Raw genomic sequence first — 26,073 nt, 5'->3', positions numbered from 1 at the left:
TATAAGTGAAATCAAATGGTATTTGACTAGCTTATTTCACTTAGCATATCAGAGGGCACTGTCTTAACATGAAAAGACCCAATAAAGTCCAACAAAGAAAAATTTAAAAAATATTTTTAAAAAGCCCTGGCTGGCGTAGCTCAGTGGACTGAATTGCGGGCTGTGAACCAAAGTGTCACAGGTTCGATTCCCAGTCAGGGTACATGCCTGGGTTGCAGGCCATGACCCCTAGCAACCACACATAGATGTTTCTCTCTCTCTTTCTATCTCCCTCCCTTCCCTCTCTAAAATAAATAAATAAATAAATAAAAAATATAAAAAAACAATGGCTGGATCTACTTTGAAACACGTAATGCCTTCAATATGGTAATCACTGAAGATAATGTATGGAAGAAGGGAAGTTAAAAAATCATCTGCTCCGAGTGTCAGATAGCCTGAGCACATCGCCAACCCTCCTCCCTCTTCCAATCCTTTTCTGAATTGCTCGTGGCCTGTGACGTCTGCCGCTGGTGCTGTGCGCTGGGACTGGTTCCCGTGCAAGATTGTCAACTGTGTGTCAAGACCCGCTCTGGATTGTGGGATTATTTGTCCTGTATCATACTCAGAGGACAAGGAAAATCCCATTCCCCATTCTGTTACAAATGCCGGGTGACCATTTGGATTTCCTCTTCTACAACCTGCACGTTGCTATCTTCTGACCTTTGTCTTTTCTGACAAAGCATCGGGAGCTCTCTGCAGGTCACAGACCAGTTACCAATTCGACCATTCCGCTGGCAAGTTAGCAAAAGCTTTTATCTTTTTAAATGCCCGAAAAAAATTAAAAGAAGAAGAATATGAACCTAAATGTCTGTATCCATAAAGTTTTATTGGAACATAGCCACGGTCATTAGTTTCTGGGTGGTGTGTGGCCAAGTCTGTGCTACACAGGCTTGGCTTGCGTGGTTGCATCGGAGACTGTACGGCCCTTGAACCTCATGTACTTACTGTCTGGTCCTTTCTAGAAAATGTTCGCCAGCCCCACCGCAGACAGTACCATTGTCAGATGTGTTGCCCATGCGTTTTCCCAACCTGCCCTTTAGCTGTGTGGTTTCTTCTACTAAAAGTTTTATATTTTGTGTGTCTGTCTTTTCCTTTATGGCTTTTTTGGTTTCTTGCTCTCAGTAAGGTGTCCCCAACCTAAGTCTATGTTAATATTCTTCTAATTTTTCTTTTATTAATTTAATTGCTTCATGTTTTAATTTAGATCTCTCCTCTACCTGGAATTAATTTTATTTACAATGTGAGAAAGGATTTAGTTTTGTTTTCTGACAAATAGCCCATATGTCAGTTACGCTTAGTTAATAACACATTCTCCAACGGAACTGAACTGTGATCTTTTCATATCTTAGGTCCTCATAAACACTTAGATATTTTTCTGGATTTTTAAATTCTGTTTTACTGATTTATTGGTTGCCTGTTCTGTGTCAATATAACAATGTTTTGATTATAGCAGTATGTGAACTAGGTGTTTTTTTTCTGTGACATGCAGCTAGATCTCAGAATCACAGTGGCTGGGACAGAACAGAAGTGAATTTCTCTGTCAAATTAATCCCAGAACTAGGCAGCCCAGGGCTGATCACATTCATCAGACTGGGTCCTTCCATCCTTCTGCTCCACAGTCCTCGCATCAGCCTTCGGGTCACCTCAGAGTCCAAAGTGACTTCTGGAATTTCAGCCACCATATTCATAGTTCGAGTAAAAGGAAAGCTGAGTAAAAAAAGGCTTTTCCAAGCCTTTGTCTGTTCCTTCCTGATGACTTTTAGATTCAGTAAGTTGCATCCGACAGGAATCAGGCGGGGCAAACTGCTTTCCTCCTATTGTAGAGCAACTTCACGTTTAGCAATTAAGCAGAACCTCTGAGTGCAGTTGTGCAGGCGGTTCACTGGGCGCAGGAGCCTGTCCAGACGGGTGTGGATGGGTGCTGAGCTCGAGCCCGTGTTTGCTGGCCCACCTGTGCAGCCTGCCATGAAGGTGTATCTCCCAGGGTGGGGTGGGGGTGGGAGTCTTTCTAACTTGCACACAGATACCTTTTACTCACTACGCTGGGCGCCCAGGGAGCTGCTGCTGCCTGGAGGGGGTACCTTTATCAAGTTCACTCAGGGGGCTGGATGGGTTAGGTGGCCCTGGACTATGGTCAGCCCACTTGCATGTTTTAATAGAATTGAGTGCTCTCTAGCCCTGGCTGGAGTAGCTCAGTGAATTGAGCTCGGGCTGGGAACCGAAGTGTCCCAGGTTCGATTCCCAGCCAGGGTACATGCCTGGGTTGCAGGCCATAACCCCCAGCAACCGCACATTGATGTTTCTCTCTCTCTCTCCCTCTCTTCCCTCTCTAAAAATAAATAAATAAAATAAAAAAAAAAAAGAATTGAGTGCTCTCTGCTGTAGGAATTTAGGGAGAAAAGGGGCCTTGTTTGGAGGAGACTGTTGTGTAGGAAAGGAAGAAGGTGGGATGGCATCACTCGTTCTTTCCCTCCCTTTCTCAGCTCTGCCCCCCAGGGGGGCGGTTCTTGCCACCTAGACGTTCTTCCTTGAGCTGCGGTGTTAGCTGTGCTTCCAGAACCAGGCTCGCGCTGAGCTGGCCCCTCCCCCGCCCCTGTTTTGGCTGCTTATCTTGTCCTTACAGGGGACATCGAGGGAGCTGTGTGGGTCTCCGTGGATCATGTGAACATTGGAGATGAACTCTGCTTCTCTCTTTAGCACTCACGGAAGGGCAAGCCACGGTGGCTCATTTTCACTGTGTTCCCCCTGCCTCCCCCCACCCCGCCCCTGCCCCATTCGTCAAAGAAGAGCCGTGCTTCTCCGGCCCCTCTCCCTCAGGGCTGGCGAGCGGGTGGGGATGGCGGCGGAGGAGGGGTGCCGTTCTCTTTTTGACACATTTCACCCTGAGCCCCAGCAGGAGGCGCGCCATTGGCTCCGTCGCTGGAGCTTTCTCGGGCCAGGGGACAGGCAAGTTTAACAAATCCAAATGTTCGCCTGGCTAATTCTGGGAATGGTATGCGCTTCGTTAAGGTAAAGATTGATCTTTGTTAGGGAAAAAATACCAGCCTAGGACATGACTACCTGCCATGAACTGCTTTTAGTTGGAAAGTTTTAATTCCAGACCGTCCCGTGGGTTTTCCTGAGGTCTCTGCATTTGTAAGGCTGCCACACAGGCCTCCCCTGAGCCGGTCAGGTTCCACGTGCGGCCCCTTTTCGCCCACCGTTTCCACCTGTTTACATCATGTTAGGCAAAAATTTGGGAAGAGAATAAACTATCAACATTATGGTAAAACAAAGTGACTGAACAGACACCTTTGTTATGCGCCACTGGTTTCTCCCAACAGGGACATTATCTGCAACAAGCGAGCACTTGTTGCTCCAGTGCCCGAGCTCTGGGGCAACCCCCCCGCCCACCCCAGGTGGCCTGCAACCCACGCTCAGCTCTTCGGCTCTTCCGATGGTCTTTCCCCTGTCCCTTCTCCTTGCCTGTACCTTCTCTTGGTCACAGATTAACTCCTTCCTTGAAAAAGGTCTGACTTTATGCAGACAAGCCCAGGTTCCTAACTGGAGAGGCCCAGAGCAAAATGAAAGCACAGGGCTCCCAGCTCAAAGTGATTAAGAATTTCAGGATGGCCCTGGCTGGCGTAGCTCAGTGAATTGAGCACGGGCTGCGAATCAAAGTGTCACAGGTTCGATTCCCAGTCAGGGCACATGCCTGGGTTGCAGGCCATGGCTCCCAGCAACCGCACATTGATGTTTCTCTCTCTCTCTTTCTCCCTCCCTTCCCTCTCTAAAAATAAATAAATAAAATCTTAAAAAAAAAAGAATTTCAGGATGGCGGCAGAGCACCTGTGGGAGCCTTCTGAGCATGGGGTGTGGTGCAGACGCACGGGCTGCAGACCCGGGAAGCTGGCTGTGTTCACAGTCACTCTGGGCTAGTGGCAGACGGTCCTTGTGCTTGAAGCCAGCACTGAGCCAGGACCCCATGGGCCGGCTGCCCTTCGCTCAATGGATCTGTATTAAAACCTCACCAAGTCCCCTGACCCACTGCTGGCCCAGGAGAGGGAGAGGTGTGCTAGGAAATGCCCTACCTGGGGAACCGGGAGACTTGGCTGGGTTCTCTCTCCAGCGAGGGCAGGGTGTGGGCTATGACAACTGACCTTGGGTTGCCCTTGAGTTCTTGCAGAACTGAGAAGTGGCCCTGGGACCTGCCAGCCGATGAAAGTCTGTCCTGAAGCGATAACAATGACAGCATTATTTAAGCTGTGGTTTTGATGTGTGTGTTTTTTTCTTTTTTGGATTTTTCTTTTTTGCATAGTCATCCTTACTTGCACAGAACTGCTCTAGAAACTCCGTCTAAAAGTAGTAGGAAGTCACCCCCCCAAAGTCTTATTTTTCTTTTTTTAAATTTTTTAAATATGTATTTTAAAGATTTTATTTATTTTCAGAGAGGGAAGGGAGGGGGAGAGAGAGAGAGAGAGAGAGAGAGAAACATCAATGTGCGGTTGCTGGGGTCATGGCCTGAAACTCAGGCATGTACCCTGACTGGGAATCGAACCTGCGACACTTTGGTTCGCAGCCTGCGCTCAATCCACTGAGCTACGCCAGCCAGGGGCCAAAGTCTTATTTTTCCTGCATTACCTTATTTGTTAAAAGCAATCATAATCAGGACTCATTATGAGAGGTGAGGTGTCCCCTTGCAAATGGGCACTTCACGCCCAGTGCCCCTTCAGCAACGGGACTCCAAGACCCACCAGTGATGACCCCATGCGCAGAGAGGAAGCTCTAGAGCAGGGCGATGGTGGAGACGCTCTCGATCCGTGCCGCCCGTACCATGCAGCAGCTGCTAGCTGCCGGTGGCTACTGGCCATCGGACCGTGGCCAGTGGAACCGAGGCACTGACTTTTACATTTTACTTAATGTTACTTACTTTCAATCTTGGTAGCCACAGATGGCTAATAGCGATCTCATTGAATGGTACAGACTACATCTGGATTCTAGATTCAGAGCACTGTAACCCCAGACAACTTCAAAATACTTCTCAAAACCAAAATAATATTACAAAGTGGATTGAGCCCTGACTGGTGTGGCTCAGTAGGTTGGGTGTTGTCCTGCAAACTGAAGAGTCTCGGGTTCGATTTCCAGTCAGGGCACATGCCTGCGTGGTGGGCCAGGTGCCTAGTTGGAGGCGCGTGAGAGGCAACCACATATGGATGTTTCTCTTCCTCTCCTTCTCCCTCCCTTCCCCTCTGTGTAAAAATAAATGAACAAAATATTTTTTTAAAAAGTGAATTGAATAGTTGTTGGCAGGTGTCAGATTAAGGCTCTTGATTGGGCCCTGACTGATACGGCTCAGCTGGTTGGGCATAGTTCCACAAAACGAAAGGTTGCCGGTTTGATTCCCGGTTAGGGCACTTGCCTAGATTACGGGTTCATCCAGGCCAGAGTGCGTATGAGAGGCAACCAGTGTTTCTCTCCCACATCTATGTTTCTCTCCTTCTCTTTCTCCCTCTCTCTCTCTCTCTAAAAAAATGAAATAAAAATACTTTTTTAAAAAGACTCTTCATTGGTCAGTAGTGAGGTTGAGAGCTGCAGTGTACGTCTGGGTTAAATGGGCCAGCTGTCCCACGAAGAAGAGCTGAAGGAGAGTGTAGTAGACCGTTCTTTTTTTAAAATTTTTTTAAAGATTTTATTCATTCATTTCTAGAGAGGGAAGGGAGGGAGAAAGAAAGAGAGAGAGAGAGAGAGAGAGAGAGAGAGAAACATCAATGTGTGGTTGCTGGGGGTCATGGCTTGCAACCCAGGCATGTACCCTGACTGGGAATCGAACCTGCGACACTTTGGTTTGCAGCCCGCGCTCAATCCACTGAGCTATGCCAGTCAGGGCTGTAGTAGACCATTCTGCGTGGCGTGGGCCCACCTCCCATTCAGAGATGCACAGTGTTGACGGGAGAGACCTGGCTCTTCTTGCTGACGCACGTAAAGAATTACACATCAGCAAATCTAGTAGTATGTAATCAGTTTATTAGTGGCCCGTTCCCATGGAAGAGAACAGGACTGGGTAGAGTAGGGGGTGAAAGGCAAAGTTTCAGGGCAAAGCAGGGTGAGAAAAGCAAGAGAGGCTGGAGACCAGGGTGGCAAGCCGCTGGGCAGCCTGAGGCCGGGTGGCCAGAGGCCCTGTGGCCTGAGAGCCAAGATCCCCCTGAGCCCCGGAGACAGAGAGAGAGAGAGAGAGAGAGAGGGAGAGAGAGAGGGAGAGTCCTTTGTTCTCAGGGCTTATATAGTTGGTGGGCTAGGAGGGAAAAAGGTTACATATTGATTAATGGGTAAATGTGGCACCAGCTTTCCTGTGGGACTGTGACTGCCCAAACTTAGGGATGTGTGGGGGTCTGTCAGCCCAAATCCTTATCTTGCTCCAGGCTCCCCTTGGTCATCTTGTTGTAAAACAAATACGTGACAGGAGGAAGTTAACTACAATTGGGGCACTTTCCTTCTTTCTTGCTAACATAGTGTTTCTTGTGATGTTGGAACACCTGGCAATATTCTCAGACCAGGCTCAGGACTGCTGAGTTAACGTGTGAGACTTGTCTCCTTCCTCCTCCCTGCCTCGGTTTACTATTTATTCTACTTAATTGGTAAAAGGAGTTTCCTGGCAACCAGGGTGCTAAATGCTGGCCGGTGACAGTATTGCAGTCTCAGAGTTCTTCCTATGCTTTCTCCTGACTCAACAGGATCCACGCCCACGGATAGGTTCTCCCGTGGGGAATCAGGCCTGCAATGTACCTAGGCCGCTATGAGTCTTGCTTTTTGCTAAAACTCCCTCACCCTGCATTGAGGACATTTACTGCAAAGCAACTTCCTAAATTCCATGCTAAACCCTCTGAGGATGAGTGTAACTGGTTCAACTACTTTTGCCTTTTCATTTGCAAATATCCCTCTTCTGTGAGGTGATTAGCAGCATTGGCTCCTTTGTTTCCTGTAGAAGGTAACCACCTAAAGCGAACCTGTGCATAGTTAAAGAGGGCCATCATGTAATGTGCCCAGGAAGACAATAAAAGCTCATTGGAGCGAGGGCTGAGGCTTCTGCTCCCCTTGAGAGAAAAGCCATGCTGTCCCTTTTCCTCCACCGGACTCTATAGTCTGTGTGAATGTCTCATTTCATCCATAAAGATGCGGACACTGTGGGTGTCTGCATCTGAGAGGAGTGGTCCTGGCTCCACCCCAACCTCCCAGGTCTGAGATGTTCCCTTCCTTCTACCTCCTTGCGATCCCTGGTCCCCGTGAACGGTCCCTGCCACAACCGCTCCCCCGTCTGCAGCCCTCCCCATGTCTCACCCGCACCGTTTGTCCGGACTTGTCCTGGGGACTCAGCAGTTTCTTCCGCACACACCGTGCGCCACCCTAAAGCATCTGCCACGGCCTGCCTCAGGGGTGTCACCTCCAGTTCATGATAACTATCATCGATATCCATAATGACTCAAATGCAGGGAGCAGAGTGGCTGCCAAAGAAGCACCAAGTTAGAGTCCCCCGCCCCCCACCCCACCCCCACTGTCGTTTTGCTCCTTGCAGGTTCCAGTAGCCCGGCTGGCCGGCCGAGGGCGGGCCAGGGAGGAGAGAGTAGCATGAGATGATGGGTCACCTGTGTGGTCTGGTCTCTGACAGCCAGTCTGGGACTCCTCGCCTCCCCACCCCAATCCTCACAGTTGGAATTCTACTGAAGTGGAGGTGCCCTTTGGGGGGAACTGCCCAATCGAGAGCCCCAGCTGGCAGTGCATGCTGCACTGGGCACTGTTGGGCACTGAGCTCCGGCCATCCCGTCGTCTCGTTCAGTTTCTCCTTTAAAGGCCATCTTTCGGCGGCACCTGCGGCCGGGCAGCCCAGGTCTGACCGGCGTGTCGATTCCACTGACGTGGCACGTGGGTCACGATTGGGGGGTTGTGGGCCTCGTGCCACCTTCCAGTCCTCCCCCTGCCAGGCACCAGGCTGCACCGCCCGTGAGTGTGGGGGGGAGGATGCTTCCACAGCCTGCACCCCTGCCTGTTAAGCGGAGTGCTCCGTTCCGTGCACAGGTGTCGGCAGCAGGGCCCAGGACGCCATCCGCCTTACCACTCACCTGAGCCGATCTTTCCCGGCCCAGGCAATCTCTGACACATGGAAGCCCCGGGCCCCGTGACAGGCATCTCCCTGGAGATACGAGGCCCACTGATACTTAGTGAGAAACTCAGAGGTGCCTGGAAGATTGTGGAGGATGGCAGGTCAGTGCCTCAGGGTGTAAAGGTGAGGATGCCTGGAGGCCATCTGCCCGTTACCAAGGAGATGAGGACAAGGGACACCAGCCCAGTGGAGACCTGTTCAGACGGTGCCACTGGGAGCTTGTCCTCACTAACGGTTCCTGGCCGGCGTTGTTCGCCACGGATGAGGGTGGTCAAAGGCGTGGTTTTACCCCCGGGATGGCGACCTGTAACCTCAAAATTATTTTATTTACGCTTGTTGTGGGAAACTTCATGCCAGAATGTTTGATATAGAAAATCAAGTTTGTTCCATAAAAGTATGTCTTTCCTTCGTGCTGGGAAGTCAGCACACTCGCCTCACGGTGACCCGCTGGGCCTAGCATGTCACGGTGCTGTTATAATCAATCCCGTCTCCTGGGCTACGTGGGGCCAGCTCTCCCGCTGGTGGGGAAGCCACTTCTTTTTTTTTTTTTTTAAGATTTTATTTATTTATTTTTAGAGAAGGAAGAGAGGGAGAAAGGGAGAGAGAGAAACATCAATGTGTGGTTGGTTGCTGGAGGCCATGGCCTGCAACCCAGGCATGTGCCCTGACTGGGAATCGAACCTGTGATGCTTTGGTTCACAGCCCGTGCTCAATCCACTGAGCTACACCAGCCAGGGCGGGAAGCCACTTCTAGACAGCGGCTCTTGGCTCCCACTAATGGCATCTGAATCCCTGGGCGTGGAACCCAGCCCCGTGATTTTTAAAAGCTCACAGCTGATTCCAGAATTGAGAATCAGTATTTTAAGTTTGCTTCAAAAATAAAACCAAAATGGTGTTTCTAACAAATATTTTTCAAATGCATCCAAAATCTTGTTATTTTCTCCAGGTCCCCCATTCAGTTTTTCTGCCTCCTTCATCGGTGTTCAACAGTGATGGGCCCCCGTTGATTTTTAGCATCCAGTTTCATTCACTCCAGTAGTAGGAACTGAGCACCTACTATGTGCAGGCCACAGTACAGGTGAAAATGCCCTAACTCTGCCTTCGAGGAGCTACCAGGTGAGAGCAGCAAGTAACTGGATCCATAATAACACAGTGGGGAGGGTGAGCAGAGGGCATCATGGGAGCCCAGAGGTGGGCAGGGGAAGTCAGGGAGTGCTGCCTGGAAGAAGTGACTCCAAAAGCGAATCTTAAAATATGACCAGGGACCTCTGCCTGTCATGTTAGTGACCTGCGGAGGGCTGAGAGTTGAGGGCAACCCTAATAGGAAAGCTCACGTATCGGATCGTTGAAAGAGAGGCTGCAGCTGTGGGAAGGACTGAGCACCTGGTGCACCGAGGCCAGGGCCTCGGGACCGCCTCTGGGGCAGTTTCACTTGAGCTCTGTGCCAAGGGCTGAGCCGCTGAAAGCCTGACCTTGGTGAAAGGTTGCAGTGTTTCCTGCCCAAACTCTGATGTTCCTACCCCTTTCCTAGTCTGTGCTTTTGCTTGGACTGTAGGGGACTGAGCCTTTATCTTGTCTGGTTCTCAGGCAACTCTGGGACGAAGGGATTCGACAAGGGAACTACCCAAGGCCACCCAGTGGGCCAGGGTTGGAATCCCTTGTGAATCTAATCTGAATTCCGATGAAGGTCAAGGTCAGGGGTGAAGGCACACGTTCAACACCTGGGCTGGAAACGGGTCTGAGGTCGGAGGGATGCTGCGCCACACCAGGGACGCGCTCCTCTGGCGTCTCCTGCAGAGTGGGACCGACCGCTAGGGACGCAACGACGGGCAGAGGTCTCGCCCCGCTGTGCAAGACCTCGTCATTTAGTCACCAACTCTTTATTGAGCGTGTGCCACATGAGGCCCACTGCCAGGGGCGACAGGGCTCTGGCGTGGGGACATTCGCCCTCGAGGAGGTACGTCACACACACAGTGGACAGAGCTTGCATCCTACAAGGCAGGAGAGAGTAACGCCTCATGGGGGAGCCCAGCGAGTTCTGCAATTCCTCAAGGACAAGTCGGCAGGGCTGTTTCAGGGACAACGGGGGGGGGGGGGGGGGGCAGGCTGAGACGCCCCCTCACCCTGCAAAGACACAGCGTTCTCAGGTGGAACAGGAGTGAGCGGAGAGGTTTTACAGGGCAGAGTCAGGGGTGGGAGAAGAAAACAGTCCCTCCTCTGGTCACGGGTGTGGCTTTTCCTGACCTCTGTACGTGTGTGACGTCGGTGGCCGCTGGTCCGGTATCTTCCAGCAGCCCCAACCTGGTTTGTGGGCGGCCCTTCGACATGGGGTGGCAGAGCCGCCACGGTCCCTGGCCAACCTCGTCCCCGGGCAGCACCGGCAGAAGCCTGGACACCGGCTGGGGTGCTGCCCAGGTGCTGGCACCTTAGACGGTTTCTATGAGAGGAGAAGCTCCCAGCTGCTGGAGAGAAATTTCTTCCCCCTTCCCTCCGGCATCCTTCTTGGAAAGGCTTTCTCTGGCTCTGTGGACAGGAACGGGCCAATGAAAACACGGCGTGGAAAGGTGGAAGGGGGGAGGTGAAGGGTGGGGGGTGTACGCGGAACGTTCAAGTGTGTGTTTATGCCACGCACACGCCCTGTCCCCACGGTCCCTTCTGCCCCATCCTTGCTCCATTCCTGAGGTCTCATGATGGCAGAGGCCGGCCTGGCTGCTAACAGCCAGACTTGGAAAAGCCGCAGGTCAAAGAGTTCTCCAAAGAGGACCTGAAGCCAGACATGCACTCAAAGTCACCCAGAGGGGCCCAGCTCAGTGTGGGCCAGGGCCACCAGCAGAGACCCGGGGCTGGGCACTGCCCGGCCCCTCCCACCCTGGCCCAGGGTGGAGAGGCAGCCAGCCCACCTGGCAGGGAGGGGCAGAGGCCCAAGGCCAGAGTCAGGGGAAGAGGAAGACAAGGAAGTCCCCCGGAACAGCCTTCCAAAGAGCCCGAGGGCTGGCCCTGCGTGGGGTCCAGTTCGGCCTTTTTCCCTTTGAACCCGCCAGTCTTTGCAATGACTCCTTCCGTGCCCCCAGCTGTTCCACCCCGGCCTTGTGCAGACTGAGGGCTATTTGTTCTCCTACCCAACAGTCTTCCTTCTCCGTATCTTCTTGTCTTAATCCCGTACACATCTTGCCAATTTCTCCTGTCAACGGTTCGCTGGTTCCATTTTTAGAACTTTCTCAAAGTTCAAAACCTTTTATCTGTGTTTCTTATCCTTACCTTTTAATTCTTCTATTTCTGGTCTTTTAGTGCAATGGTTTAAGCTGTTGGGGTGCTGCGTGTGTGATGTTTTTCTGGACATCATCACAGAGAAACCGTTCTATGGCCCCTACCCTCTGCGGCCTTCCTGCCTCTGTCCTCAGCTTCCCCGGGCTCGTGGGTTTTATCTGCTGTGTGTGTCTTCGGGTGGGTGCTGACAGGTGCGGCCCTGCTTCCTCCCAGTTGCCTTTAATAGAGTCCTCATCCCTTTCGAAGATGGTTGCTAAAGACCCGGAGGCGGGCATTCTTCAGTCCAGCCGCTGCAAACGGTGAGGCTTGCTCCACACAGTTTTTGAACTCATCAAACAAACAAAGATGACAAGAGCTAGCCTGCTGAGTGACCTGAAATCCATGGACTTCGTTTTCAATGTCTGAAATACAATAACACTGGCACGAAAAATGTACTCGGGTCAGCCCGCCACTGGTGCTCGCCAAGGGTGGGAGGGCGGCAAGAGGTCCCAGTGGGCCAAGGGGCCTCCTGGGCTTTGACCTTGGTGGAGAGCTGGGCCATTGAAAAGCTGAAAACCTGTCCCCTGACCCCTCAGCTCCCCAGAGCCCCCTACCGGTGGGAGGAGCTCCGTGGAGTGTCACTGGTTGGAGCCTTGAAACTTTCTCCAGGCCAGGCCGCCTCTGGGCCGGGTCATTCCACATCCGGGCGGGCTTTCGGGAGCGCTACCTCCCCAGACCCCTTCCCCAGCCTCCAGGCCAGGAGGGGGGCTGCCCTGAATTTTTTCACTGTGAGCCTCTTTCCTCTAATTTCTACAACCAAATAAAAACAAACAAAAAAAGCCCTGTTCAACATAAATAATTTGGAATTAATTTTTAAAATCTAAAGAAGCTAGGAAAAAACAAAACATCACCCAAACTTCAAGGCAACCACTGCCACCATTTAACATATTTCCTTCCTTTTTTGAGTCTGTCTTTCCTGACGTGTAGGAAAATATTATGAGAAATGCTAATATGCTGTTTAACAGTATACTGTAAACATTCCCCAGGTCGTTACCAGCTCTCGTCAACTGGTTTTATATTCTGCACAATAGGCTCAGATATTTGGAAAGTTCACTTTTTTCCTGGTACATTACACGCGGTGACGAATGTTCTTGTAAATAAACTCTGTCCACATCGAAGCTTATTTTTTTAGGGCAGGGTCCTGGAAGTGTCATTGCTGCTTAGAAGAATCTGAAAATTTTTATGACTCACGATCAGTAATTCCAAAGAAACTTCTACAGAGGACACAGGCGTTTCTACCCCTCTACCAACACACCTTCTCATTGTCTGTTACTATGTTTTGAAATCTTCCCTCATTGGATATGTTAAAGTGACATCACTGATTTAATTTGCATTTCTTTTTGATTATGACTGACGCAAATACTTTTCCTCTGCTTACTTCCTAGTGGCCTTTCCTCTTGCGTGAGTGTTTCATTCTTACATAAAAGGGTTTTTGAATGGGGTGAGTCAACTCTTCCTTTGCTAAGTGGCTGGAACATACACCCACGGGGTCACTGGCGCTGACCCCAGGACCACCCCAGGCATTCAGGCCATTTCGAAGAAACAGTATCTGGTCTCATGATGCATGAAGGCTCTGGCCATTTACATAGACACAAATTATCTATAAAAAGATTTTTGTCGGTCTGTGAAATAAACCTGGGGAAGTCCGCTTACGGCTTAACCTCAGGAACCGGCACTGCGGGTAGATTAGATGGAGCTAAACCCTGTGGCTTGCTGCCCTCCTGAGGGTGAGTAACTTGAACCTTTGAAAGAGGTCATTTTTTTCTCATCTTAATCCTTGACAGCTCAGGCTGATGGGATTATCTGATGGGATTAGAGTTTAAGAAAAATGGGATGGGCAGCGGAGGAGTTCTGGATTTCTCGTCGTCCCAATATCTGACTCTCCATCTGACTGACTCAGGAGAGAGGCTCCCTCTCACCACTCTCTTCCTCAGCATCACCCCTTCCTACAGCCCGAGGCACACGGTTTCTAGTGTCTGCCGCGATGAAGTAGCCGCTTGAGCTGAGGCCGACCCTCTCTGTCTCACGTGCGGTTGGACAAGAGCGGTGGAGAAGAACCCCAGACAGGCGACAGAAGCAGCCCGGGGGCCGGAACACCCGGAGTCACGCAGGGGCGCACGACATGTGCACTGACGCGAGCCTCTCGGCGGCTCTAGAAAACCTTAACCACAGGGAGTCTTCACAGGCATGATGGGGGAGCATGCATTCTCCATGGGGGTGATGCTGCCCCGAGGGGGGAGAAAACAGTTCTTGGGGGCAAAAATATCCGAGCTATTGCAGTGGGTAGGGCCTTCCAGCGGGCTACAGTACATTCGAAGGTCCACCGTGCATCTGTGGTGCTCAGGTGGTACTGGGAGGGTGGGGCGCGACCAGGAAAAATACACAAAAGTCCTCTTGGAGGAGGCTGGGAGGGAGGTAACATCAGAAGGCTGAGAAAGTCTGTTCTGGAGCAACTTTCCTCAACGTTCGGACCCAAGGCCCCATTTAGGCTGAGATTTACTAATGCCGAGGGATAGAAAGATTTTTTTCAAAATATAAATTTTAAAAACCAGTCTCCTCCTAGTCCTGCCCTGGTTTCTCTGGTCACTGAAAACGAAAGTGTAAAATCTCAGCATGGTCTCAGCAAGCCCCGCCCACCACTCCTGCCTTGTCTTTCGAGTTCTCCAGTTGGGCTGTCACTCAGCTCCTCCCAACCCCCTGGGGTCCAGGGGGGTGTGCAGCCTGCTCCCTCCTCCAGGCAGACACTTGTGGCCTTCTCAGCCTGGCTAACTCCTCCTCCTCACCTTCCTCCTCCATTAAGTCTAACAGCATCCTCCGCCAGCCAGCCCAATCTCTCTCTCTCTCTCTCTCTCCATTACACGTTTATTTGTGTGTTTGTTTTCTGTGTGTCTCCCTTATTCCGAAGCTCCAAGAGGGCAGAGGTCACATCTGTCTCGTTCACGCTACATCCCACACTTAGCACTGCGTCTGGCAGGCACATAGTAGGAACTCAATGAACAATAATTGAATCCATGAATTGGATTTCAAAAGGCCTAGATTAAACACCAGGTTTAATCCTCGGCCTCCGGCCCTGCAAGCCCTTCCTGAGCCGGGTTCACGGACCTTATCACTCACTCACGACAGCCCCACCTGCATGTGCACCCACTGGTGTTCGCCCGAGGGCGGCCTTGTTTCCCCGGCTGCCAGCCCACCTCCTTGCTAATAAGCACCACGGTCCGCACCTGGCTTACCTGGTAGCATGGCTGGTTTGGGCTGTGACCAGTGGGGTAGGAAACGGCCCTCAGCAAACTTGTGCCTCAGATTCCCTGAAAGTGTTACCTTCCCTGCCACTGATCCCCAAAATTAAGGGTCTTCACAGAACCCACCATTGCTGAGAATTGCTTCTAGAAGCCTCTGCCACTTATTTTAGAAACATTGTCAAGGACAGTGCTGTCACCTAACTCAGTGACCTCTCTAAGGAGACCCATGAGAGAAAATTTTTTTTTCCAGGAGAAAAATTTCTTTAGTGCTACTTGCTAAGAAAAGCTCCTACTCCCCCGCCCCCGGCCCCGCCCCGCCCCAAGGAACTGATATTCCTCTTCCTCCCTGACAAGAAGAAAAAGTCGCTAGCAGGGTCCCCCTTCCCATTGTCAGGAAGCGCCCAGCCAGACCTGAAGCCATGCCAGTCACGGTCACACGGGCCGGCCTTTGCCCCAAACAGTGGCCCCACCTCTCCCCCAGACTGCCAGCCCCACCACCCCACCAGGAGGTCCATGTCAGGTCCACGTACATTCCTCTTTCTCCTGGTCTGAGGCTGACCCTTATTTCTATCTCTCCATTCATGGTCGTTGGGTCTGTGCTCGTGGCGGCTAAGCCTCCGTCGAGTGGGGAGGCAGGTGTGGCGATGGCATAGCCCTCACTGGCCCAGGGACGCCTCCCCCCAGTTGTTTTGTGAGACCCACGGCCTGTGTGGCCGCCCCACCCGGCTGTGCCCAGAGGACCCTCACCTCTTCTCCATCATCTCAATGGTCTCCACCAGGGGTGTGTTGCGGGTCTCAGCCAGGAAGCAGACGGCCAGCCCAGCCAGGACCGAGGTGGCCCCGAAGGCCGCGGGCGGCAGGACGGCGCTGAACTCCCCGACCAGGCTGACCAGGGGTGCCGCCAGGCCCCCGAGGCGGGCGTTGATCGAGGTGAAGCCCATGCCCATCTGCCTGCCCGAGGAAGGTGGACAGGTCAGTGGCCACGGCCCAGACTGACCAGAGAGCTAGGAGTGCAGGGTTGGGGGGCAGAGCGGAAAGAGAGGGGACCCGCCTTGGCAGGTGTTCCCGGGAGAGCCAGGGGCCCCCAGTGTGGAGCTGCCTCCCCCGCAGACGCACCTGATCTCTGTGGGGTACAGCTCTCCCGTGAACAAGTACACGCAGATGAAGGAGCTGGCCAGGCAGCCTTTGCCCAGCGCTGCCTGGGCCGTGCGCAGCGCCTGCATGTCTGGAGGGGGGAGGATGGAGCTGTGGGAGGGTGTGACTCTGAGCCAGGGGCCACGCCCTCCCACAGGGAAGGGGACCAGGGAGGCAGAGCGGGGTAGTGGCAGGGGTGGGGGACTCAGGAGGAAATGGGGGGGGCAAGAAACAGGGGGAGGCTTAGGGGCTGTGGTAGGCACAGTCGTGGCGGGTGGGGGACCCAAACACAGAAGGGGCGAATCAGGATTTCCACCACCTCACGTGCCCCCGGGGACCCAGAAGCACCCACACAGCCCTTCTCTGACCTCTGCCGCCTCCTCCCTGATTCCCACCTGTCACCAGGTCCGGCTGGGGAGCCAGGACAAGCTTTGGAGTTAGGCTTGGGTTCAGATCCCAGCTCTGGCCCAGACGGGCGACCTGGGTCACTGTTACTTAACCTGTGTGAGCCTCGCTGTTCTCATCTGTGAAACGAGGAAAATGCCAGCACCTGCCCCACGGGTCACGGGTCGGCCCGACACCTGGGTGCAGAGTGCTCGAGGCTCACTAGAGGCTCGAGTTACCACCGCCGCGACTGTGCGCGCTGTGCCCTCGGTTACAGACAGTACGAGCCCGAGGCCCACGTGCACCATCGGGGCCGGGGTCAGGGACGTTACAGCACGTCCTTTGGCGAAGCACGTGTACTGGCATGGAAAAGCATGTTTATGGTATAACATGGAAAAGCATGTTTCTATAAACATGCAATGTGGAAAAGGATATATTACACCTGTAAATATAGACACGCGTGTATATACATATATAATCCTTGTTATATTATTGTATACATGCATGTATATAATAGTATCTCAATTATGTCAAATACAAAAATCAATAAAGAGGGAAAAGCATTGGAAGAAGTTCATCAAAACACCGATCGTGGGAATGCCTCTGTCTCACAGGGAGGAGCGGAAGCGCAGAGAAGTCACAGCGTGCCCAGGGCTGGGGTCACATGGCGAGCCCTCGGCTCGACACGCACTCCGGGACTGTGATGCCCAGACCCGGCTTCTCGCTGCACTCACTGGGGGACAGTGTTTTAAATCCTAAGGGTTAGGTCCCACTCCTGAGACCAACCGCACTGGCCTGGAGCCCCTGGGCACGGCAGTCTGCGAGGGTCTCCAAGCGGCGACAGCCACAGGCAGACTGCAAACTGCTGCTCCAGGGCCAGTGGCTGAGGTTCCAACATGAACGTCTCAGCCCTTGAGTTGCCTCCCAGCCAGGCTCAGGTGCACACACACCAGCCGGCCCTCTGGTCCGTTTTCTGTGTCGGTCTAATGTCCCTGACGACATGGTAAAGGCTTTGAGGGTGTTTACAAGCACCACGCTGATACTGGGCATCGAGTGCTTACTAAAAACCCTACTGATAGACAGCCACTCTCTTCCCAGATCCAGAAGACCGTCTCTCTGCCCTGTTCCCTTGTTGGATCGGTTGCCCACCAGACCCCTGACCCCAGAGGCTCCCAGGTGGCAATGGCAGAAGCTGGTGGCTTACCTTCTGGCACAAATATGTTGGCGATCACCATGAGCCCAGCCAGGATGAGGAAGGAGGCCACCGTGGCCCGGCGGCCCACGTAAATCATGGTGGCGGTGGCCACCAGCATGGCCGGGATGTCTATGACCCCGAACAGGACCTGCACCAGGTAGACGCTGAACCCAAACTTCTGCAGGTCCATGGCCAGGCCGTAGTACGCCATGGAGTTGGAGAACCTGGGGGAGGCAGTCCTGCTTTGGAAGGTCCCAAGTGGAGGGAGGACAACCCCACATTTCCAGCGCACAGGGGACACGACCCCAAACTCAAATAAGAGAACAGCCTCTCCACCTGAACATTTTCTGGGGCTGGTTGTGGGTTTTCATGTCAACTTTTAGTCCTCACAAGGACCCTGGGGGCAGATACATAAATAGGAAACAAGGCACAAGAGGCTGGCTGACTCGCTCTGGGTAGCCCGGTCATCTGGTCTACCCGAGCCCCGCTGGTTACCACTACAGAGAGTGCCCAGGTCTGCTCCTGAGCACAGACAGTGTGCAGCCCGCATTCCATGCTTCGTCAGTATCAACCCCCATTATAATGTCATGTCCAGGACATCCTGTCAAGCAAATTGAAAGGTTTTGTTTTTTTTTTTAAAGCATCCCATTCCCTCAGGAGTTGCTAGCTTCCAGCCTGCGCTAACAGGCTGGGGTTGCCTTTGCATTTTTATCCATTCCACACCTTCATGGCCATCTCCGTACCTGTTAGGAATTCCTTCCTGCTTGCCCGGAAAACTCTATTAACCGTCTTTTAAACCCACCCAAATGCCACTCCCGGCGTGAAGCCCTCGTCAGCCCCAGTGAGGAGAACTGTTTTAGGACACTTGTCACACCTTGTGGAAATTATTGTTCTCCGGTCTGTCCCACATGAGTCCAGAAGTGTGGCATGTCCCAGAATCCCCTGGGGCGCCCCAAGGGCATAGCAGGATGAGACATGGCGCATTTTGAAACAAGCTGCCCAGATGATTCCAGTAAGTGTCCCCACCCGGGTGAGACCCCCTGCCCAGATGTGGGGTCCCCAGGTCGGCATGCATGTCTCACCCATGACCGCATCCCAGCACCCAGCAGAGGGCCAGAGGGCCCTGGAGAGAGGGTTTGGTGCAGGACTGAACTCACAGGGTTCATCTGCTCCTTGCATTGAGCGCATCGAAGAGTGAGCCACTGGGGACAAGAGGTGTGTCTCCACCTCGGGTCAAAGTCTGGGGCACGAGCCCCCTACCTACCAGACCGCCATGAGACAGCACGTGACCTTGCGGATGGCCGGGGTTCGGAAGAGGTCCAAGACCGAGCTGGAGGTGCGGACACTTGTAAACTCACTCTGGACGTAGGAGCTCACCACCTGGGCAAAGCAGGCTTGGTCAGGGGAGGAGAGGGATCTGAGGCCCGAGTTCCCTGCCGGCTGTCCCTTCGTCCATGGAGAGGAGGGCCAAGGTCGAAGTGCCTGAGAAGAAGACTGGTCCTGTCTCCTCTCCATCCTGGGGCTGATGGCCCTTAACAGGCTGTTTCCAGGGATTGAGGATAAAGCCAGGGCTCTCTCAAGTGTCCCAAGGCCCCCGAGCTGCCGCCGATGCGGCTGAAATAGCCGCCTGAGGTTCCAGCAGGACCCTCATGCCCTGCCCTTGGCAGAGACCCTGAGACAGTCTCAGCCAATGGCCAAGAGCAGCGGCTCCAAGAGGTTCTGCTGCTTCCCGCTGGGTGCTGTGAGGCAAGTCAGCCGACCCATCCACGTGTAGGCTTCCCCCAGCAAAGGCGAGACATTAAATAAGACTGTGCCCAGCACGAGGCTCCATAAATGGTACTTATCTCTAATAAGTGGTAATGATCTGATCATAAATAGTATGTATAATAAATGGTACTTTGTTGTTAATTCTTCACAAATTTTATTTTATGATCTTCATTCTAATATTTTTATTTTATTCTTGTATTTAAATGGTGGCTGGCTGTCAGTGTGAATGGGGTTGTTTCTCCGCTGCAAGACGGATAGTCCGATGGACAAAGCAGCTGAAGAGGCTGTTTCCGCCCAGCCCCTTCGCCCGGATGGTGGCCGAGTCCTGGGAAGCTACTAAATCCTGGCACAACTCAAGGCCACCAGCAAGGCTGTTCCCGCCCTTCCTCCCACCCATCCCGCCTACCTCCTGGGTCAGCCTGTCCCCTTCCTCCTTTCTCCCATTCATCGCAGCCACCTTCCGCAGGTTCTGCACGGCCAGCTGGGACTTGCCGTGGAGGAGGAGCCAGCGGGAGGACTCTGGCAGCCACCTGGGACCCAGAGGAGCGTGAGGAGTGATGCAGGGCTGGGTGGGGCTCACTCCATCCCCCAAACCCAAACACGCCTCCATTCCCCTTCTCTCAGACCCTAACAAAGGGGGCATGTCCTGCTCTCTGAAGAATCGGGAAGACTGGGGGACACACTGGCTCCCCTTTATTTGCAATACATCAGACAAAGAATCACTGAGGCACTTAGAGAATAGTTGGGACTTGGGACTTGGGCAAGTCCAGTTTTGAATCTGGATCTGACCCCGGTGCATGGCCTCGAATAAGTCACAGACCCTCCCTTGGCGGTGCCTCATGTCCCTCCTGTAAAATGTCCAGGGTGGTTGCGAGACACAGAGGGGTCAATAAAGGCGAAACTGCTCAGATTGTCCCGGAGCCCCATGCTAACTAAGTTAAGGGGTTTTTCTGGAGCTTCCCTGTGGCCATGCACAGACTCGGAAGCTGTGGCCCCTCAAGCACCACCCTCCTTCATATTGCACCCCCACACGGAGCAAGTCCCGGTCACTGCACTCCCCCGAGCCTCCCAAAGGGACCAGCCAGCCACACAGGCGCACCCTCCCTCCAGCCACTCTGCTCCGGACGTACCAAGAATAGAGGGAAAAGACGAGGAAAGGAACAGAGACGGCAAACTGCAGCCACCGCCAGGGGCGGATCAGGTAGGCCACTCCGGCCAGGATGAGCTGGCCCAGCGTGAAGGAGAACCCCAGCAGGGCGCCCGCCAAGGTCCGGCCCCGGGTAGGCATCCACTCCACCACTGTGGGGAAAGCACAGCGGGCTCAGCGGGCCCTTCACTCTTGAGGGTGTTTGGTTCGCCCGCCCCCTCTGCAGTGGCTGCGGTCCCTTGAGGCCACCTCAGAGACCCACTGAGACACACGCAAAGGCCTCCTGACCTCACTCCTCACACTTGGTGAAATTCCAGGTGGACCAGCGATGCAAATGCGAACAGCAAAACCACAAACGTATTAGAAGAAATCATGATAGATTGTCTTCTTCTTTTTCTTTTTCTTTTAAGATTATTCATTTATTTTTAGACAGAGGGGAAGGGAGAGAAACATCAATGTGTGGTTGCCTCTCGCACGCTCCCCACTGGGGACCTGGCCTGCAACCCAGGCACGTGCCCTGACTGGGAATCGAACCAGCGACCCTTTGGTTCGCAGGCCAGCACTCAATCCACTGAGCCACACCAGCCAGGGCAGACTTTCTTTTTTTCAATCTTAGAGCCAGGAAAGGCTTTTCTGAGAATGTCACACAACCCAGAAGCAATAAAGGAAAAGATCAATAAACTTAACTTCATAAAAATAAGAAGTGTCTGCCTTAAAAAAACAAAAAGGGGGGAATAAAACCCCAACCCACTATAAGCAAAGTCTTAACGCCAGTAAAAAAAAAAGAGAAAGAAAAAAACTGCGACTCAGCAGATAAAAGGGGAACTTCGCTAACTTGGAAAAGTTCTCACGGACCAATAGGAAAACAACTGACAAGCCAAACAAACAAAAAACGGGCAAAGGACGTGAAGAGCCTGGTGGGAAAGGAGATATCACGGTCCCTCACGGCAGGATTTCCTGGCGAAGCGCAAAACTCGGAGACGACCTCAAGTGCGCGCATGCGTGGGGCACTGGCAGGTACATCACGGCGTCCTCTCACAAGGCGGCCCGAGACAGTGAGGAGGGCGCTCCGTCCCGAGAGCAGCCGGCTCCTGCGCTCAGCCCATGAGCAAACCCCGCACAGCCGAGCTGGAATCGGAGTCCTGCGCGTCCTCGCTGCCGCTGCGCCCCGACCCAAGCCAGCCTGGCCGCTCCCTGGGCGACCACAGAAGCCTTCTTGTTCTTGTCCTCCGGCCGAATGCCAGCCGAGGGATTCTGACCCGTGCTGACTCAGACCAGCCCGGCCTCTGCTCCGCCCAGGACCCTCCCCAGGCTCCCGTCTCTCCGTCTCTCCGAGGAAAAGCCAGAGTCCCTGAACGGCCACAAGGCCTAAGGATCTGCCCCCCCATCTTCCTGACCTCATGGGTCCCCCACCACCCTGGCTCTGCCCCAGCCACAAGGACATCCTGGACACACTCTCCCTTAGGGTGTTTGTCTGGAATGTTCTTTCCCTGGAACTGCAGGGCATGCTTCCTCACCTCCTCCAAGCTCTGCCTGAAGTGACCCCATTCATTTCTCTGATCATTCCAATTAAAACCGCAGACTCCCCTCCCCCCGGGGCATCCTCCTTCCCTTGCCCACCTTTAGTTTCCTCTGGGGCCCTCACCCCCTTCTAACACGCTGGGTGACTCGACCTTTTGTGTTGTGTGTCACCTGCCTCCCTGCACAAGAACGCCTGCTCCCCCGGGGGTGGGGGGTGGGGTCTGCCTTGGTCACGGCTGCGTCTCAGCACTTAGACCGCACCTGGCAGCAGTGCGGGTGCGTGAGCATGTGTGCATGTGTGTGTAGCGGCCTGTGTGGTTCACGGGTGATTCTAGCATGCCCTTAGACACGTGTTCCTGACTTCAGATTCCACGAGCCATGGCTGGACACCCACCGGAAAGAATGAGGCGTGTGGGCTGGGATTTGCTGACATCTCACCGTGAGCCCAGTGCCCGTCGATGTCCTCATATGGGAAGGGAGGGTGTGGCCTGGTGCAGCCTGGCCATCCTGTCCCTGAGGTGTGCCCCCGCCCCCGAAATGAAAGGCCCAGTCCACTTTTGGCAGTAGCTTCCGAAGCCCTCAGATCCTCCTGGAGGCCTGATGGTGTGTGTCCCCAGGAGCAAAGGAAGTGGAGGGCAGTGGAGGCAGGTGGCAGGCCTGCAACCAGGACAGGATTCCCATTACCCCACATAGTACTCCCTGCCAGGGCCACTGGGGAGCTGCTAGATGAGCCTGGAGTGAGGACTGACCCTGTCCCTTTGAAGGGTGGGCACGTGTTCACCTGGCACCCAGGAGGCCATGTCTCTGCCATGGCACTCAGGGGTCAGCACCTTCTCAGTGTGGTGACCCCTGCCCTTTTGGGATTCACATCATCTCAGGGCTGCCTGCGGCCCTGGGCACCGCTGTGTCTCCCCTCACTTCTCTGTGCCCACACTGGGAGCCAGGCACACAGTAGGTGCTTAGTAAGTGGTCATTGTTGACCAACACACACGGGAAACAAACCCAACCCTCTCGGCTAACTCGGCTAACCCTCTCTGGCTGACGCCAGATCCAGGCCAGGGTCCGCGGCTCACTGCCGGCAAGGCCGCTGCCCAGAGCCCAGGTCTCTCAAGACCCCGGTGGGAGGCCCAGTGTCGGGGTCACTGCGTGAGAATCCCACACAGGGAAACAGGTACGATGTCTGATGACGGGGCTGCCATGCGCCTTCCGCGAGCCTTCCCCTCCCCAGCCCGCCCCCGCCCCTCCTTGGCCAGACTCACCCAAAGAGAAGGAGTTGAGGATGATACCAGAGAAGGTCATGCCCGTCAGGAACCGGAACGCACAGTAGGAAGTGAAGGAGCTGAAGTACGCTGTGGCGGCCCCCGAAACGGCCAGCTGCAGGTATGACCAGACCAGGGGGGCCTTGCGGCCCAGCCTGAGCCTGGCCATGGGCACCGAGTTAGGGGATTGTGGACAGAGGGTGAGAGGATGCACCCCCGCCCCACTGCCACCGAAGCCGCCCCTTCGTAACAAAACCGCTCATCTGCCGGGCCCCAGGCACTGGTGGTGCAGGTTGGGCCGGCAGGGGGGGTGTGGTGTGGAAGAAAATCGAAGGTGAAGAGGTGTATTCTCACTTTTATTTCTTCCCTCGAGTAGTATTTCTGGCCTCCCTGCCAAGCCATCACACTCCAGGGTCAGGGCCAGGCAGGGACTCTGCAAAGGCCCAGGGGCAGGGGTGACAGGTGGCAACTTTCTGGCTGGAGAGAGGCCTCGAACCAGAACTCCCAGGCTGAGGCGGGGGCTTGTCCCACTGCACAGGGCTCCCGGGTGGAGTGGCATTACCCCACTGCGGCGGTGGCACCGCCCCGTTTGTAAGTGAGGGTGCAGGAGGGCAGCAGCCAAGAAGGGGCAGGTTGTATTCCTTCTGCACACACCCCATGACACACCGATGCATTCATTAGCTCATTCATCATGCTATGTAAGAGTTCACCCATCACCTCTACGTCACAGGCTTCCACGGGAGCCTGACAACAGGCAGGACATGAACAAAGGTGTGGGGACTGCCTGAGGGAGTGGGGGGCGCTGGGTGGAGGGGGAAAAACTGGGACAACTATAATAGCATCATCAATAAAATGCAATTAAAAAAAGATACACAAGCTCATACCCAGAAAGACCAGGGTGTGGCGTGGCGCGGTGCGATAGGGCTGTGACAGAGCTCCCAGTAGGGACCTGCCAGCGGCACCCTCCAGGGTGTGGGGTCTAGAGTCCAGGAAGGCCCCCCAGAACCTGAACTGGGAACCGTGAGAGGGGCATCGGAGGGGAGTGAGGAGAGGAAAGGGGGAGAGAGAAAGGGGGAGAGACGGGAAGGAAGGAGAAGGAAGCCCAGAAGAGGAGGCGTGGGGACGGACTCGGGCAGAATCCCAGATCCTGCTGTGTTTTCTGGGCGCCTCTCTAGGGGGGCTGCTGCCTGTCGCTAGGGGCCTGTAGTTAGCTCTGACGCGTCCCTGCAGTGGGGCGCAGCACGGACGGCGGGGAGGCTGGGGAGCACTTTCTGAAGGCGTACGCAGAGGCCTTGAGGGGAGGAGAGGCAGGGACAGAGCCGTGGGTGGGGTGCCAATGTGTGAGAAGAAAGGGGGGCGCAGCATCTGCACACATTTGCTTGGGTTGCGTAACATGTCTCTGGGAAGGTCCTCGGAAACCAGGCTGCCTTCCAGAAGGTACGGGAGTGGGGGTGGGGGGGCTCACAGTGCGGGAGGGATGCTTCCCTACAAACTCTTGTGCCTTCTGGAATTTTGAATAATGCGAATGGAGCCCTGGCTGGCGTAGCTCAGTGGATTGAGCGCGGGCTGCGAACCAAAGTGTCGCAGGTTTGATTCCCAGTCAGGGTACATGCCTGGGTTGCATGCCATGACCCCCAGCAACCGCGCATTGATGTTCTCTCTCTTTCTCTCTCTATCTCTCTCTCTTCCCTCTCTAAAAATAAATAAATAAAATCTTAAAAAGAAAAGAAGGTTTAAAAAAATAATGCGAATGTTTTATGTATATTATCAATCTACAAATACATGAATAAACATGAATAAAGAACAATTGCCCCGAGTGGTGTGGTTCAGTGGACTGAGCACCAGCCTGCGGACGGCTAGGTCACCGGCTCAATTCACAGTCAGGGGTTCAGGCAGCTCCCCGGTTGGGGGCGTTTGACAGGCAACCAGTCTGTTCCCTCAAGCATGGATGTTTCTTTCTCTCCTTCCCTTCCCCTCTCTCTATAAAGAAATCAACTATTTTCCAAACAAAAAGAAAGAAAAGAGAAATGAACGGAGTGGCCGGGGGACTCCCAGCCTGTGCTGGCTCACCTGTCCGCCAGGCTGCCGAACACAGCGGCGCCCAGCAGCACCCCGGCCATGTAGATGGTCTGAGCCAGGTCTCGGAGGGTGCGGGCCTCGCACACCAGGTCCCACTGCGGGGGGAGAGAGAGGCACGCTCCAGCCCCGGCGCCGGGCAGCAGCCCCCTGCCCCACCCCGACCCCCACGGACCTCCGTCACGATGGTGGATGGGAAAACGCTGTGGTCGTAGACCCAGCCGTCCTTGCAGCTCTCCGTGGCCTCCCCGCTGACCGAGGTGTTGGATTTCAGGAGGGCCCACTGAGGCTCCGTGAAGCGCCTGCACGGCTCGGGGACCCCAAACTGGTCCAAGGGCACGGCGGCAGCCCCTGGCCAGGCCCCAGAGTGGTTGGCGGCGGCGGCGGCTGCCGCAGCGGGCTCGGCAGGGCCTCGGCAGTGGTGGCGGGGCACGGCGGCCGTGAAGTTCTGCAGGAAGGTGTGGCAGGCCAGCAGGCTGCAGGGCAGCAGCAGCAGGGCCGTGTAGAGGAGCTGGAAGCGGCCCGTGCCGCCCAGTGCGTCCAGCAGGTCTGTGAAGGCCATGCCGCAGGCCTGCCCCGGTGCCGGGCCTGCAGGGCCCTTATGTAGAGGGGCTGGGCTGGGCCCTGGGAGGTGGAAGAACGGGCCCAGGGTCAGGGCCACAGATGCCCTGGGCCTGGCAGGGCAGACGCGTCCGGTTACACCTCACAGGAGGCCTCAGGGCTCCCCCTCCCTCCAGACCCTTTCTCTCCAGTTTCCTCAGTCTCTCACCTCCTGTGAGCATCTCACAGCCCACTGCCCAAATCTGTAGCCGCCCCCCCACCCCACCTCCCCCAGTCCTCCACACCCCCCCAGCTCTCCTCCCAGCGGTGTG

General features: G+C 54.4%; 1 protein-coding gene and 1 long non-coding RNA gene across 2 annotated transcripts; one reads left to right on the top strand and one right to left on the bottom strand.

The window, feature by feature from the left end:
- Window positions 1-322: 322 nt before the first annotated feature.
- On the top strand, window positions 323-3,314 carry LOC118501392. The gene is made up of 2 exons (XR_004904040.1): window positions 323-2,010; window positions 2,663-3,314. It is a non-coding gene; the product is annotated as an uncharacterized LOC118501392 (long non-coding RNA).
- A 7,108-nt stretch (window positions 3,315-10,422) lies between these two features.
- LOC114498389 (solute carrier family 22 member 20-like) lies at window positions 10,423-25,801 on the bottom strand. The gene is made up of 10 exons (XM_028514265.2): window positions 25,377-25,801; window positions 25,196-25,299; window positions 23,126-23,280; window positions 20,329-20,497; window positions 19,605-19,728; window positions 18,696-18,811; window positions 17,441-17,655; window positions 15,835-15,943; window positions 15,466-15,669; window positions 10,423-10,696 (listed from the first exon to the last, which is right to left on the bottom strand). Exons 1-10 carry the CDS (start codon window positions 25,761-25,763, stop codon window positions 10,600-10,602), a joined length of 1,680 nt encoding a protein of 559 aa, XP_028370066.1. The 5' UTR covers window positions 25,764-25,801; the 3' UTR covers window positions 10,423-10,599.
- Between the last annotated feature and the right edge of the window lie 272 nt (window positions 25,802-26,073).

This window comes from Phyllostomus discolor, chromosome 6 (genome assembly GCF_004126475.2).
Source record: "Phyllostomus discolor isolate MPI-MPIP mPhyDis1 chromosome 6, mPhyDis1.pri.v3, whole genome shotgun sequence".
NCBI lineage: Eukaryota > Metazoa > Chordata > Mammalia > Chiroptera > Phyllostomidae > Phyllostomus > Phyllostomus discolor.
This window is presented reverse-complemented; position numbering and strand designations above follow the sequence as displayed.